General features: G+C 39.7%; 2 protein-coding genes across 5 annotated transcripts in view; one reads left to right on the plus strand and one right to left on the minus strand.

The window, feature by feature from the left end:
• Nucleotides 1-9,173, plus strand: part of ORC2 (origin recognition complex subunit 2) — a 50,763-nt gene extending 41,590 nt beyond the window's left edge. Inside the window, exons 14-18 of the mRNA XM_032278705.1 lie at nt 1,754-1,900; nt 2,495-2,666; nt 5,004-5,065; nt 5,566-5,684; nt 7,954-9,173. Coding sequence (XP_032134596.1) covers nt 1,754-1,900; nt 2,495-2,666; nt 5,004-5,065; nt 5,566-5,684; nt 7,954-8,040 — 587 coding nt within the window. The 3' untranslated portion in view covers nt 8,041-9,173. The remainder of the gene's footprint in view (nt 1-1,753; nt 1,901-2,494; nt 2,667-5,003; nt 5,066-5,565; nt 5,685-7,953) is intronic.
• Nucleotides 9,174-13,966: 4,793 nt separating this feature from the next.
• NIF3L1 (NGG1 interacting factor 3 like 1) overlaps nt 13,967-16,151 on the minus strand; it is a 16,989-nt gene continuing 14,804 nt past the window's right edge. For 3 of the 4 annotated variants that reach the window (XM_032278709.1, XM_032278708.1, XM_032278710.1), the window contains exon 7: nt 13,967-14,402. In XM_032278709.1, the coding sequence (XP_032134600.1) occupies nt 14,218-14,402 (185 nt within the window). In that variant the 3' untranslated portion in view covers nt 13,967-14,217. The remainder of the gene's footprint in view (nt 14,403-16,151) is intronic. The other variant, XM_032278711.1, reaches the window with a different exon arrangement.

Here is a 16,151-nt window from a genome sequence, read left to right on the forward strand (position 1 = left end):
TTTTGAGATGGAATTTCGCTCTTGTTACCCAGGCTGGAGTGCAATGGCGCGATCTTGGCTCACCGCAGCCTCCACCTCCTGGGTTCAGGCAGTTCTCCTGCCTCAGCCTCCTGAGTAGCTGGGATTACAGGCACGTGCCACCATGCCCAGCTGATTTTTTGTATTTTTAGTAGAGACGGGGTTTCACCATGTTGACCAGGATGGTCTCGATCTGTTGACCTTGTGATCCACCCGCCTCGGCCTCCCAAAGTGCTGGGATTACAGGCGTGAGCCACCGCGCCCGGCTGTAATTTTCTTCTTACCAAGCCCATTGAGCTTGGCTCATCCTTATCTTGAGCTCTGCTGTATTTAGTAATGTCAACAGCTCCATCCTCAAAATTCTTCCTTCACTGACTTTTATAATTTATCTGAACTTCCTGATGCTTTGAATATCTCAATCACCCGCAACCCCATTTTTGGTCTCCTCCTTTGGCTTTTGTGATAATCCGAGATTGGGGTGTGTGTGTGTGTGTGTGTGTGTGTGTGTGTGTGTGTGTGAGAGAGAGAGAGAGAGAGAGAGAGAGAGAGAGAGAGATGGGGTCTCGGCTCACTGCAACCTTTGCCCCCCAGGTTTAAGCGATTCTCCTGTCTCAGCCTCCCAAGTAGCTGGGTTTACAGACGCCCACCACCACGCTGGCTGATTTTTTGTATTTTTAGTAGAGAAAGGGTTTCACCGTGTTGGCCAGGTTGGTCTCAAACTCCTGACTGCGTGAGCCACACGCCTGGCCTCCAAGTTTTCTATAATCTCTGAGAACATTATATATAATGCTTTCTGAGCGCTCTTTCTGTTCTTCTTTTGTTTTGTTTTGTTTTTTGGTATCCTTCCACTCCCACATCGTAATAAAATATGTACAAATTCACCTTCAAGTAATTGCATACATCTTATTTATATCCCATGCCTTATTCAAGCTGCTTTCTTTAGGCTAGGCACAGTGGCTCACACGTGTAATCCCAGCACTTTGGGAGGCCAAGTAGGGTGGATCACTTGAGCTCAAAAGTTTCAGACCAGCCTGAGCAACATGGTAAAACCCCATCTCAAGAAAAAATACAAAACTTAGCCAGGCGTGGTGGTACATGCTTACAGTCCCAGCCACTTGAGAGGATGGCTTGAGCCCAGGATGTGGAAGTTGCAGTTAGCTGAGATCATGCCACTGCACTCTAGCTTGGATGACAGAACCAGAACTTGTCTCAAAAAAAAACAAAACTGCTTTCTTTAGGGCCTTACTTCAGTGCTAATCATGTCTTGCCTATTTTATGAGTAAATGACGTATCTTCTCAAATAAATTACATATCCCTAAGCAATTGTTACTTTATCCTATACTACTTTGATGTATTTTTTAATACCTAAGCATTGTGTGTGGTAGAGAAAATAATCACTGAAATATCACTAAAAATAATTCTTGGATTCTGGCTGGACATGGTGGTTCACATCTGTGATCCTAGCACTTTGGGAGGCCAAGTTGAGCCCAGGAGTTCAAGACCAACCTGGGCAACTTAGTAAGACCCCATCTCTACCAAAAAAACAGTTAGCCAAGTGTGGTAGCATGCGCCTGTAGTCCTAGAGACTCAGGAAGCTGAGGTGGGAGGATTGCTTGAGCCCAGGAGTTGGAGGCTGCTAGTAAGCTATGAGTGTACCACTGCACTCCAGCATAGGCAACAGAGTAAGACCCTCTAAAAATAATAATAATAATAATTGCATTTCCTTTCTTTTTAGATTCTTCTTTAGAACTCTTCCTTCTCATCCACAATTTGGATAGCCAGATGTTAAGAGGAGAGAAGAGCCAGCAAATCATTGGTCAGCTGTCATCTTTGCATAACATTTACCTTATAGCATCCATCGACCACCTCAATGCTCCTCTCAGTAAGTTAAATGTTACTATTTTTCCTTCTAGAGATAATCAGTCTTACAAAACCAATGTTGTAAATCCCAGAATTTTACTGTTTTTAGTATGCTTTATCCCCTTTTACACATTTAAAAACACAGGTTGTCAAAAAGGTGTACTCAATCTAATTTAGAACATAATTTTTGGAAATAAAAATTCAGATACTAAATGAGGATATTTTAGTCTAAAGTTAAATGGAGGGAAGAGATCCAACTGTTAATTTTGGTCTCTTGCTCTTTTTGTAATATTGCAACATTTATTTTATGAACTGAATCACAGACTTTCTGATAATCCTGTAGAAGAAAATGTTAAAACATTATTAATTTTTTAAAAAGAATGCATTGGTAGTGCTAAGATTTTAATGTATGCTTAATGTAAAAATAAAGGTTCAGATGTTGATTGAAAATGAAATTCGATTGTGAGTTACTGATTTAGATATGGAAGTGGCAAAAATGAAAAACCTGGGGATTTATTTTTATTTAATTCTTTGTCATTCTTTTGTAAAGTGGAATCTAGTAACATGACAATATGAAAATAATTTGTAATTCTTGCTTTCTTGGATCGTGTGCTAGTGTGGGATCATGCAAAGCAGAGTCTTTTTAACTGGCTCTGGTATGAAACTACTACATATAGTCCTTATACTGAAGAAACCTCCTATGAGAACTCTCTTCTGGTGAAACAGTCTGGATCTCTGCCACTTAGCTCCCTGACTCATGTCTTACGAAGCCTTACCCCTAACGCAAGGTAAGGATGAAAACCGTATTTCTTTTTTAAAAACTATACATTTTAAGATATACACTACTAGGTTTTAATGGTGATACTGAAGTCTCTAGTTAATTTGAAGGATTAAGAGAAATTATGGTAATAATAGTTGCCAGTACTAGTTACCAGTAGTGGATATATGCAATACGCAGACAAGTCAACAGTAGTTTATCAAACTGCCCAGTAATAAAGCAAGAGTACCAACTTTATATTTCTTAATATATTTTGATATTTCTGAATATGAGCACCTGAGTGGTCATAATGGAGAAAAACCAGACTTTTCATGGCTTTTACTTAAATTTTATGGTTAAATTTTTCATTACATATTGAACATTCTGATCCAAACACTGAGCACTTTGTATGCAATACCTCATTTGATCCTCATCACTAAGGTGGATAAGTCAATGGCACAAAGACTTTGATCCAGATATGCCCAGCTCCAGAAACGATGCTCTTAAACATTACTGTATAGTATCTCCAGTCAATTCCTTACAGCAGCCTAACCGAGAGGCATATGTGAATTAATAAATGCAAGCTGGTTATAGCATAAGCTAGCAAAAAATAAATTGCATAATAAGTTAAACACAGTGGCTTACTCCTGTAATACCAGCACTTTGGGAGGCTGAGGCAGGCGGGTCACTTGATGTCAGGAGTTTGAGACGAGCATGGCCAACATGGTGAAACCGCATCTCTACTAAAAATACAAAGTTATAATCATATTTTGGATCATCTCAATGAACACTTTTTTTTTTTTTAGTAGAGATGCAGTTTACAGTTATTTTTAACCTAAAATTAGATATAATGTAAACATCCAAACCAACAGGGAAGTGTAAGTTTCTGGTACATGGTAGATGAGCAGCTGTTAAAACTTCCTTAGTTCTTCTTACATGTGGAAAAAAAAAAAAGAAAAACTTAGCCAGGTGTGGTGGCATGCATCTGCAGTCCCAGCTACTACTCAAGAGGCTGAGGCCAGAGAATTGCTTGAACCCAGGAGGCAGAGGTTGCAGTGAGCTGATAACTGTACCACTACGCTCCAGCCTGGGTGACAGAGCGAGACTCTGTCTCAAAAAAAAAAAGAAAGAAAGAAATTGCATAATTACCCTGTTGAAAGAAGCTTTTAGTAACAAACCTTACCCCCTGCCAAAAACATAAAATTATAGAATTATATTTAACAAGATGAAGTGTTGAAAAATAGCAAACCTTGCTGAGAATTGATCATTAAGAAAAACCTTATAGTAATTGTTTTCTGGACTTGCATAAAAATGAAAATGCGTAAGTTTTTGGCATACCCAAGGACTGATGGGAGTCTTAGTTTGTGTTACACTGCTTCCAACCCCATAATTTTACTTGGTTCACTCTCCTATGGAAATAACTCAAAATATGAAGAACTAGGTAGTTTTATTTAGTGCAGAATTTTTTCTGCATCCAATCATCCCTTAAGAGTTATTTAAAAAAAAAAAAAAAAAGTTATTTTTAATCTAGAGTTAGAAATAATGTAAACATCCAAACCAATAGGGAAATGGTAAGTTTATGGTACATGATAGATAAGCAGCTGCTAAAACTTCCTTAGTTCTTCTTACATGTAGCAAAAAAGAAAACCTTGTTTAGGAGAAGTTTTTTAAAGACATGGGAAAAATCAAAAAGTGAAGAAACAAGGTATACAGTGGTACATGCAGTATATAAATGTATAAATTTCCACCTGCCTCATTCCATGAAGATTTGAGATAGCAGCATACCCAGTATGATCTCAACACCAAGTGCTAATGGCTGCTTTCTTAGGGATAGGAGATTGATACGTTTATCTTTAGATGTTATTCTGTATTCCAAGTTTTCCATCAAGACTAACCTAAAAAGAAAAAAATTACTTTCATATTTTATTTTTATTTTTGAGACAGGGTGTTGCTCAGATATAGCCTCAAGCTCCCAGGCTCAAGTGATCTTTGCACCTCAGCCTCCCGAATAGCTGAGACCATGGTGTGTACCACTATGCCTGGCTAATTTTTTAAAATTTTTTGTAGAGACAGAGTCTCACTGTGTTGCCCAGGGTGGTCTCAAACTCCTGGCTCAAGCAGTCCTCCCACTTCAGTCTTCCAGAGTGCTGGGATTATAGCATGAGCCACCACATTCAGTCTATATTTTTCTTTAGAAGAAATAAAAAAGCTTTAAGTAGGCAAAGATATGATATTCCTTGGAGGAACAGAAGATAATGCAGATAGGCTAAATATTTGACATTTTCTTTGTATATTTTACTATTAGCTGTTGCCTTTTGATGTTAACATTTTGGATTTAAATTCCTGTTTTTGTTTTTTGCTTTTTTAGGGGAATTTTCAGGCTACTAATAAAGTACCAGCTGGACAACCAGGATAACCCTTCTTACATTGGTACCCAATATTTATGACATTCAATTGCATAATTTTTGTTTTACTTCCATACCCCATACATTTCCTTTCTCTGGAATTTAATGACAGCAGTGCAGTTTTTCATAACAGTAAATAAGTGGTCATTCATGTTGAGTATGTCTGCCACATAGCAAATTTTCAAGCAGCTCTACAGATCCACTGCCAAGTGAGGTGTTTGCCAACATAAATTGGAAGACAAACCCAGCTTACTTTTAAATTTTTCTATGCTAATTATGGATCTGTATCTGCCAATTACCTATTTTTCATATTCTAGGCATCTTAGGAGATTAACAAACATTTTAATAATTGTTCTGCTCTTATGACTTCCTTGTTGCATCTTTAAAAGTCCTGTCAATACTTGTTGACTGCTCTGGGATAACAAGCAAACAGCACTTTTATTCTGAGTTCTTTCATACGGGTGTTTGTATATCAGGTCATATCGTAAGTACTGACTTATGTTCATCTCCTTTTGAACTTGCCAGGCCTTTCTTTTCAAGATTTTTACCAGCAGTGTCGGGAGGCATTCCTCGTCAATAGTGATCTGACACTCCGGGCGCAGTTAACAGAATTTAGGGACCACAAGCTTATAAGAACAAAGAAGGTAAGACTCTGCTATTGTAGCATTTATGCCAGAAATGGTCCATATTATTTACTCAAGGACAAGAATACCTTTGACTCAGACCTGATTTTGAAACTTAAGTTCCATGTTGGGTCACAGAGATTCATTTAGGCAAGTGCCATTTGAGTTTGGAGAAAGAGCCATGATAGAAATACCCTGCTTCAGAGCTAAGCAGAAAACTCCTTATGTATTCTAGTCCACAGTGATAGGCAATTAGAAATATGATGTGAGGGCCGGGCGCGGTGGCTCAAGCCTGTAATCCCAGCACTTTGGGAGGCCGAGGCGGGTGGATCACAAGGTCAAGAGATCGAGACCATCCTGGTCAACACGGTGAAACCCCGTCTCTCCCGTCTCTACTAAAAATACAAAAAAAAAAAGTAGCTGGGCATGGTGGCGCGTGCCTGTAATCCCAGCTACTCAGGAGGCTGAGGGAGGAGAATTGCCTGAACCCAGGAGGCGGAGGTTGCAGTGAGCCGAGATCGCGCCATTGCACTCCAGCCTGGGTAACAAGAACGAAACTCCGTCCCAAAAAAAAAAGAAATATGATGTGAGTCAAATAGTTCTGTTCCTGTGTTTTTTTCCCTGTTCCTCATTCATTGTATGTTTTTTTCCCTCTTCCTCGTTCATTTAGTGAGTACTAACTACATATCAGATTTTCACTAAGTATTAGGATACAGTAGTAAGCAAAAACCTAATTGCTTTTCTTATGGAGCTTAAAGTCTAATGGGGGAGAGGGACATTAGTCAAGTAATCACACACATAAAATTATAACTGTAAGGAAGTCCTATGATTAGAAGGTACATAGTTCTGAAAGTTTATTTAAATAGGTGGATTTGACATAATTATGGGTAGATATCAGAAGAGACCACTGAGCTGAGATCTAAATGAAGACTAGGAGGCCAGGTGTGGTGGCTGACGCCTGTGATCTCAGCACTTTGGGAGGCTGAGGTAGGTGGATCACTTGAGCCCAGGAGTTCAAGACCAGCCTGGAAACACAGTGAAACCCTTTCTATCAAAAACAAAAACAAAAAAATGAGCTGGTTGTGGTGGCACGCATCTGTAGTCCCAGCTGCCCAGGGGGCTGAGGTGGGAAGATCAGTTGAGCCTAGGAGGTGAAGGCTGCAGCGAGCCATGGTCACACCACTGCATTGCAACCTGGGCAACAGAATGAAACCCTGTTTCAAAAAGAACAACACACACACACACACACACACACACACACACTCTGAAAGAGCAACATTTTAGGGAGACAGATGATGAGCCCATGATCTTAGTCAGTTTAGACAACTCTATTTGAGGTTCACTTGAGATTTCCAAATGGAAATGTCAACTATGCAGTTGGATGGATACCTGGGACAAGAAACCAGAGGAAAGATCTGGGTTGGAGACAGAAGATTATGATTCTTATGTATTTAGATTATAACTAAAACCAGGCATTAGAGGACAGCCTAAAGGGAGGACATTTTGTGAGATTAGAATGCTAGGAGATAAGGCTAGAAGCCTTATTAACAAGCCAAATAGAGGATAAGCCTGCAGATGTGAGAGAAAGCCAGAGAACTAGGAAGAAAACCAGGATGTGATGTCACAGACGCCAAGAGAATCATGTTTTCATGCAGAGAAGATAGTCAGCAGTGTCAGATGCTGCTGAGAGGCCAAAAAGATGAAGACCGAGAATATCTGTGATATTTAGGGCTATAATAATTGCTGATGGTGTAAGCAAATGATGTGATAATGGGACAGTAGCTCAGCTGAACTGTGTTGAATGAGAAGTGTGGGACTAGAGACTGCCATCATAGCCAACTTTCCTGGAGAGATGCAGAGATAAGGTAATAGATGGAGAGGAATGAAGGAGTCTAGTGAGGGTTACTGAAAACTTGGGCATACTTGAATGCATTAAATATTTTAAAGCCAACAGGGAAGGATCTTGTTGAAAGGGGTAAGAAAGAACAGAGACATCAATAATGTTAGATTCAGGACAGAGCAGGAAGGTGAAGAACGATCTAAAGCACAATGAAAAAAATAAATACCCACCGATCCACCCTCTAGTTAGTTGTCTTTCCCACTATAAAGCTGTTTAACTCAATATATTTAAGTATATATGACTGTGTGCCCTTTTGCCTTAATTTTTATACTTATATGTTTAAAATATTACATCAAAGAAATAAATTCATTTTTTCTTTAGCCTCTACAATAGAAGAGTTCATACACCTCTTATGAATGACTAACGTACAGGTATTCTTACATCTTTCAGGGAACTGATGGAGTAGAGTATTTATTAATTCCTGTTGATAATGGAACATTGACTGATTTCTTGGAAAAGGAAGAAGAGGAGGCATGAAGCTTTCCTTTATTCTTGAACCTCCCATGAAGGGTTGTACCCTAGCTGCCACTCCTCTAGTTGAAAGTGTTGTGTTTACATCTGACATTAAATTATTTTTCCAGCATACAAGACTGAAATTTGGGAAGTGGGGGATGTCCTCAATTAGAACTTTTGATCAGCCTGGCTGGTACCGTCTAGTACTATGCAGCAGTCCTCAAGTTGGAGAAAATGTGCCTTTCATTCATTACCTCTCTGGAGACTTCTTGCTGGAATGAACAGTGTGCTCAGGGACTATTTGGAAATGGATGTTTTTGAATTATTTTATACTTAGAGATATTCTGAATTTTTTGAGGGCCTTTTAACACTCCCGAGCTGATTGTTTGCAAGTGTGTTTGTTCCAGAGTGTGGAAGTATAAAGACATGGGCATCACATAAATTGGCTTTGTTTGCTATTGTGTGTGTCAGAACCAACGAGTGTAATGGAGAGGGCAGGTCATCTCTTACTGATTCTAAAACAACATAAAAGGTATGGATTGGGAAGAGGTGGGTGATCCAGCTTTCTCCATTTGGATTGAGGCTATGTACTTGGTGAGGGCAGGGGAGGTAATGTATCATAATACTAATCAGTTGGGATAGTGGGAAAAACAGAGTATACAGGGTAGCTACCCAGCTTAGAAAGCACAGGAACAGTACATCATATATTTGGAACAGTTAATGTCTGTGCCATGACCTTCATGATACCAGTGAGAAGCCAGGCTAGAGAAATAAAATCCTGAATTACATTTTAGTAATTGTTTTCAAAACAAAAAATAAAACATTTCATTATTCTTGTATATTGACATATTTTTCTTTTCTTGAGTAACATGCAGGTGAGTAGCATATTAATGGCTGGCTGTAAATTAATCCTGATTCCTCTGTCAAGTAGACCTAAAACTCACTGTAAGATATTTCAGTTTTTTCCTTAAAGTGATGATCTCAAGTCTCCTAAATATTTGCACGAGACTTTTTTCTTAGGAAAGAAAAAAAAGGCTAACTAACCTTGGCTACTGTCGTCAGCTTACAGTCGTCACATACCCCCTGAAATATTTGACACTTGGAAATGAAGTTCTTCCTGAAAATATCACTGCAATAAAATATGTACTGCATCAGCATTTCTCACTCATTTCTTATCTTGTAAACCTCTTTCATGAAAATATTTCCAAAAATGCTTGAAAATTTTAAATAATTTTCTTGTGGTATATAATTAAGTAATTTTGGTCAGGCACAATGGCTTATGCCTAATCCCAATACTTTGGGAGGCCAAGGCAGGAAGATTTCTGGAGCCCAGGAGTTTAAGAATAGCCTGGGCAACATAGTGAGACCCTGTCTCTACAAAAAATTTAAACAATCGTCCAGGCATAGTGGCTCACGACATGCCTATCGTCCTAGCTGCTGTGGAGGCTGAGGCATGAGGATTGCTTGAGCCTAGGAGTTCAAGATTACAGTAAGCTATGATTGTGCCACTGCACTACAGTCTGGATGCAGAGCAAGACCTTGTCTCTTATTAAAAAAAAAAAAAACCTTTAAAAAAATAATAATTTTATGTTAAGTCTGTGAGCTTAGTCTTTTCTTTTTAAATTTTTTTTGAGACTGAATCGCTCTGTCACCCAGACTGTAGTGCAATGGCATGATCTAAGCTCACTGCAACCTCTGCCTCCCAGGTTCAAAATGACTCTCATGCCTCAGCCTCCTGAGCTGGGACTACAGGCACACACCACCATGCCTGGCTTATTTTCGTATTTTTAGTAGAGGTGGGGGTTTCGCCATGTTGGTCAGGCTGGTCTCGAATTCTTGACCTCAAGTGATCCACCCACCTCAGCCTCCCAAAGTGCTGGGATTACAGGCATGAGCTACCACACCCAGCCAAGGGCTTAGTCTTAAATATAACCTCCAGTCAAAATGTTCAAATTTGTACGTGAATGTGATTAAAAATTTTTTTAATACTGCCAAAGGATATTCAGTGAAAGTGGGTTTCCTGCCTATTTCCTGATACCCCAGTGCTTTATGCAACCACTGATAGCATTTTCTTAATTATTCTGCCTGAGATAATCTATGCATATGTAAAAGTATCTGTCTCTCTCCTTTTAAAAACACAATTGGTTTAAGCCAAGACTGTTAGTAAAAAGAAAACAAAACAAAAACCACACAATTGGTAATATACTTACTGGTTTGCACTTTGCTTTTTTTGCTTAATACATCTAGCTTATAATGACCTAATGTGCAAATTTTTGCATCTGCCCTAAATATCTACTGGTTTATTTTTATAATTTTTGTGTCTATACTATTTGCAAGCAGTATGTGTCAGTAGACTTTATTATTAATAAATAAGCCAATTTGGATAGAATCACTTTGTAAATTTGTAGTGCTGGTTTTTTACTAAAAATATTTTTAAGTTCTTCAAAAGAAACTTTATGAGTGCATCTCACAGATCTGGTGAAGATCTTGGCACATTACTGTATGCTGTTTGCTGACTTGTATCAGCATCAGTTTCTCTGAGGCTCTAGCAGTTATGTCTTGACTGCTGAGGCTCTAATTTCTTCTACTGTGTTAACTTGCTTCTGGCAAGATTGAACAGACCTACTGAAACCTTGAAAGATTTTCTGGGTACTCTTAATAAAATGGTAAAAAAAAAAAAAAAAAAGGCACAGGAGATATCAAACATTTACTGTTTATAAATTTGCCATAGTACTGAATTTATTGTCTAAGGACTGCTAAATTAGTTAAATTAGTCCTAAAAAAAAAAGAAAAAAGCCAAGGCTGCAGTGAGCTGTGATCATGCCACTGCACTCCAGCCTGGTGAGTGAGAGAGTGAGACCCTGCCTCAAAATAAAGATCAGTCAGTTAGGGGGCTGATTAATAGATTTTGCCTAACTTTTAAACAAAATGACTTAACTTCAGAAGTTTACTTTTTGTTCCAGCTAATTCAAATGTGGAGCCAGTGGCATTGTTCAGAATGTACTTTTTACATTGAATGAGGTGAAATGACTCTTCCAGCATAATCCTGAATAGTCTAGTGTTGAACACTTAATACACAAAAGGTAGTAGTTATGAGGATATGAAGGTGAAATGTGAAATATCTATGAGTATTTATTTTTGAGACAGGGTCTCTGTCACCCAGGCTAGAGTACAGTGGCGCCATCTCAGCTTGCTGCAGTCTCCACCTGCTGGGCTCAAGTGATCCACCCATATTATCCTCCTGAGTGGCTGGTACTACAGGAAGGAAGCACACACCACCACACCTGGCTTTTTTTTTTTTTTTTTTTTTTGTAGAGACGGTGTTTCACCATGTTGCCTAGGGTGGTCTTGAACTCCTGGGCTGAAGGGATCCACCCACTTGGGTGTCCCAAAGTGCTGAGATTAACAGGTGTGAGCCACCTCGCCCAGCCTTTGAGGTTTTAATAGCGTAAGTTATAACATCCTTTATGTGTTGAATAAAGCAAATTTTTCACTCTTATTGCCCAGTCTGGAGGGCAATGGTGTGATCTCGGCTCATGGCATCCTCCAACCCCTGGGTTCAAGTGATTCTCCTGCCTCAGCCTCCCTAGTAGCTGGGATTACAGGCATGTGCCACCACAACCAGCCTTTTGAATATATATATTTTTTGAGATGGAGTCTTGCTTTGTTGCCCAGGCTAGAGTACAATGGCACAATCTCAGCTCACTGAAACCTGTGCCTCCTGGGTTTAAGCGATTCTCCTGCCTCCATCTCCCAAGTTGCTTGGATTATTGGTGCATGCCACCACGCCCGGCTAATTTTTGTATTTTTAGTAGAGACAAGTAGCTTAAGACCATGTTGGCCAGGCTGGTCTTGATCTCCTGACTTCAAGTGATCTGCCCACCTCAGCCTCCCAAAGTGCTAGAATTATTACAGGCATGAGCCACCACACCAGGCCTGTATATATATTTTAACACCACACATATTAAAAATCCAGATTTCCTGTGCCCCCATGAAAGATCAGGAAGACTTGGCCACACTGACCTTCATTCTGCCCAGCAGCAGTTGCCTCAGGCTGAACTGTTGCTGCCACCTCCTGGCCAGTTTCACTCCTTTCCTGTTCTAGTGTCTGATTTGGATCTGATCTAGATTGGTATGGAGCACCCTCCAATACATGTGCACAAGATACTATACATGGTGTCGTGGATGCACAACAACAAGGGTGGTGACACTATTCCCTATGATCTGCAACCTTCCACCTGGAATGTACCGTCCATTTGGACATCCAAGGCAGCCTTGTAAGTCCTACAGGACGGGGAAGTTTTCATGTGAAGCCTGTGAGGGAATGTGCATGTCCTTCCTCAGCCTTCAGCTTTCAGGAGTAGACAGGGGATTACTAAACCACTATTTCATGTCAGTACATGGTTTTATTTATTAAATCAGCAAAACAACACAAAATATTGTCATTAGACACTAAGCTTAAAAATGACATTTCAGGCCAGGCGCAATGGCTCACGCCTGTTATCCCAGCACTTTGGGAGGCTGAGGTGGGTATCACTTGAGCCCAGGAGTTCAAGACGCCTGGCCAACATGGTGAAACCCCGTCTCTACTAAAAATACAATAATTAGCTGGGAATGGTGTTGTGTACCTGTAATCCCAGCTGAGGGACGTTGATGTTGAGGCAGGAGAATTGCTTGAACTTGGGGGGGCAGAGGTTGCTGGGAGCTGTGATCATGCCACTGTACTCCAACCTGGGCAACAGAGTGAGACTCAAAAAAAAAAAAAAAAAGACACTAAAAAAAATGACATTCCTTTTGAGCACTGTTCTTTTATATTTTAATAATCCTGCAAAATATTTAAGTTATAATAGATGTGACATAAAATGTCCTTTAAAGACAGGTCAAGAAGATAATATATATATATATATATATATATATATGAGGAAATGAGTCAAAATACTAGGAAAAAAATCAAACATAAAAGACAGCAGAAATGGAGAAAACATAAGTGAAAGGTGCCAGACACAAAGGACGTTTATGATTCCACTTTTATAAAATATCCAGAATAGACAAATCCTTAGAAATAGTATCCAGGGGATGGGAGGAGGGAATTATTACTTAATGGGGCTTCCCTTTGTGGTGATGAAAAATGTTTTGGAACTAGTGGTAACGGTACCACAACACTGTAAATGTACTAAAAGCTACAGAATTGTATACTTTAAAATGGTGAATTTGGGGAGGAAAATAAAATGGTGAATTTTATGTTATGTGAATTTACTATAATAAAAAATAAGAGAAAAAGCTGCTTTACACAAAAGCATGAAGTAAACATTATGTGGGATGGTAAAAGAGTGCAAATCATAAAGGCAATCAAAGAATTTCTAAAATGGGGGGAATATTGCTTTAGCCAGATTACCTGAAAACGGCAGTCCATGGGTGGAGAAAGGTATCTGCCCTGCCCAACCAGTAGCAGGCACTGTTTAGAACAGGGCATCCACGTGGATAAAGGGCCCAGACTAAATGGGGCAGGATGATATTTTGAGATATCTGACTTTGTTCTTTCTGCTCCGGAATTTCACTCCCTGGCCCTGCCCTCTGCCTACAGCCAAGTTCATTGCCCCAGGAGAGGAAAGTGACAGAGCAGAAATCTGTAACAAAGGACTGTGGAAGAAAAAAAAAATTACAGGTGAGTTATCTAAAAAGCAATAAATAGTAATATGAATAATGATTGTGTATAGTTTTAAAATATCCTGATAAATCAATCTCATTCTGATTCTGAAATTTAGGTGAGAGACTGGAATGTAGGTGGAACTAGGAACAGGGACAAATAGACCTTATCACAGCAAAGAGGCTACTACCTAGAAAGAAGTGTTGATATCCAAAGCATAAAGTAACCAAGGGTAGAGAAAAAATTGATCCATCCCATCTACAATTAAACTAAGGAGAGAATTACTTGAGCTCTTTCTAAAGTATGTTAAGTAAACAGATTTTATTCAATCTTTCCTAGAGTTTATAATGAATACTTGTTATTTAATGTGGTAGTTACATTACAGTTTTATCTCATGAGTGATAGAACATTTGGTGAATCAGATTAACAAACCAAAAATGATGATACTGTCTAAGACACTCTTCTGGAGGCACACCAGTCCCACTGACTCATGTTACAAATTCAAGTTGGCATCCAACTGATTTGTAGAATGTGTTATCCTGATGTTTCTGCATTTATACCACCTGAAGAGGGTCCCTGTCAGTCTCTGATAGGATAATATTTATCTTATTCTCCAAGTGAGAGGCCAGCATATCTCGAAGGTCAGAAAGAAAGCCTCTTTCAGTGTTGGTATGTTCACAGAGGATGACATTTATTCCTTGGGAAGCAGCATCCAAAATATCATGATGGGACATCTCACCTACCAAAAAGGAAACAACAAATTCTTAAATGCTAGATATGGAATCTGTGGAAGGAAGAACCACAAAAGCAGAAATATCAAGTTTGTATTCTATATGAGGTGAACGTACAGTTTTCTTTTATGTCCTCCAACTTAAAAAGAAAGAAAAGTCTGGGTGCAGTAGCTCACGCCTATAATCCCAGCACTTTGGGAGACCTAGGCAGGGGGATCACCTGAGCTAAGGAGTTCCAGATCAGCCTGGCCAACGTGGTGAAACTCCATCTTAAAAACACAAAAATTAGCCGGGCATGGTGGCTCATGACTGTAATCCCAGCTACTCAGGAGGCTGAGGCAGGAGAATCGCTTCAGTCCAGGGACTGGAGGTTGCAGTGAGCCAAGATCACATCACTGCACTTCAGCCTGGGTGACAGAGCAAGGCTGTATCTCGAAAAAATAATAAAATAAAAATAAAAGCCATCCCATTGAGAATTCCAACTTTTTTTTCCTTGGCAGACCCCAAGGCAATTATCCAATACAACATATCTAGCCAGACCCAGATCTGCAAACACCTATTCAAAGTGTTTCCACAATAAAATGAATGACCACTGCTAAGTAAAATAAGGCCTTCAGAAAATTTGCCTCTTATGTAAGTAATAAATACCTCTGAAGGAAATTCTATGTATACTGCCCAGCAGACTCTTATGCTTTGTAAGCACCAATATTTCTATCATCAACTTAGTCTAATATATAAGGATGAAATGAATTTAAGATTATTTCCAGATTAAAAACAAAGTATTTTTCTTTGTCTAAGCAAAATCCCTAGAAACTCTGGAGGGAATCTCATCTGTTGTGAAAAGATTTGGGAAAAATGCAAATATTCTGAATTTTTAATTTATTTATATATTTATTTATTTAGACAAAGTTTTGCTCTGTCGTCCAGGCTGGAGTGCAGTAGCACAATCTCGGCTCACTGCAACCTCTGTCTCCTGGGTTCAAGTGATTCTCCTGCCTCAACTTCTCGAGTAGGTGGGATTATAGGCACCCACCACCACACCCACCTAATTTTTGTATTTTTAGTAGAGACAGGGTTTTGCCATGTTGGCCAGGCTGGTCTCGAACTCCTGGCCTCAAGTGATCTGTCCGCCTTGGCCTCTCAAAGTGCTGGGATTACAGGTGTGGGCCACCACACCCAGCCTAATATTCTGAATTTTTAAAAATGCAGTTTGTGAATGTAATGACTTCTAATTTAATAGCAAAACTACACTGTGTACAATTTGGTTTGTTCTTTAAAAAGTCTAATTTTGGGCCGGGCGCGGTGGCTCAAGCCTGTAATCCCAGCACTGTGGGAGGCCGAGGCGGGTGGATCACGAGGTCAAGAGATCGAGACCATCCTGGTCAACATGGTGAAACCCCGTCTCTACTAAAAATACAAAAAATTAGCTGGGCATGGTGGCGTGTGCCTGTAATCCCAGCGACTCAGGAGGCTGGGGCAGGAGAATTGCCTGAACCCGGGAGGCGGAGGTTGCGGTGAGCCGAGATCACGCCATTGCACTCCAGCCTGGGTAACAAGAGCGAAACTCCGTCTCAAAAAAATAAATAAATAAATAAAATAAAATAAAAAGTCTAATTTTGAAGTATATTTAGAGACAGAAAGGCATAAAAACTTTAAAAAGTGTTCTTAGAAAAAAGTGAGTTTTAGGCCGGGCGCGGTGGCTCAAGCCTGTAATCCCAGCACTTTGGGAGGCCGAGGCGGGTGGATCACGAGGTCAA

Source organism: Sapajus apella, unplaced genomic scaffold, assembly GCF_009761245.1.
Source record: "Sapajus apella isolate SASKATOON/1434 unplaced genomic scaffold, GSC_monkey_1.0 scaffold10, whole genome shotgun sequence".
In the NCBI taxonomy this organism is placed as follows: Eukaryota; Metazoa; Chordata; class Mammalia; order Primates; family Cebidae; genus Sapajus; species Sapajus apella.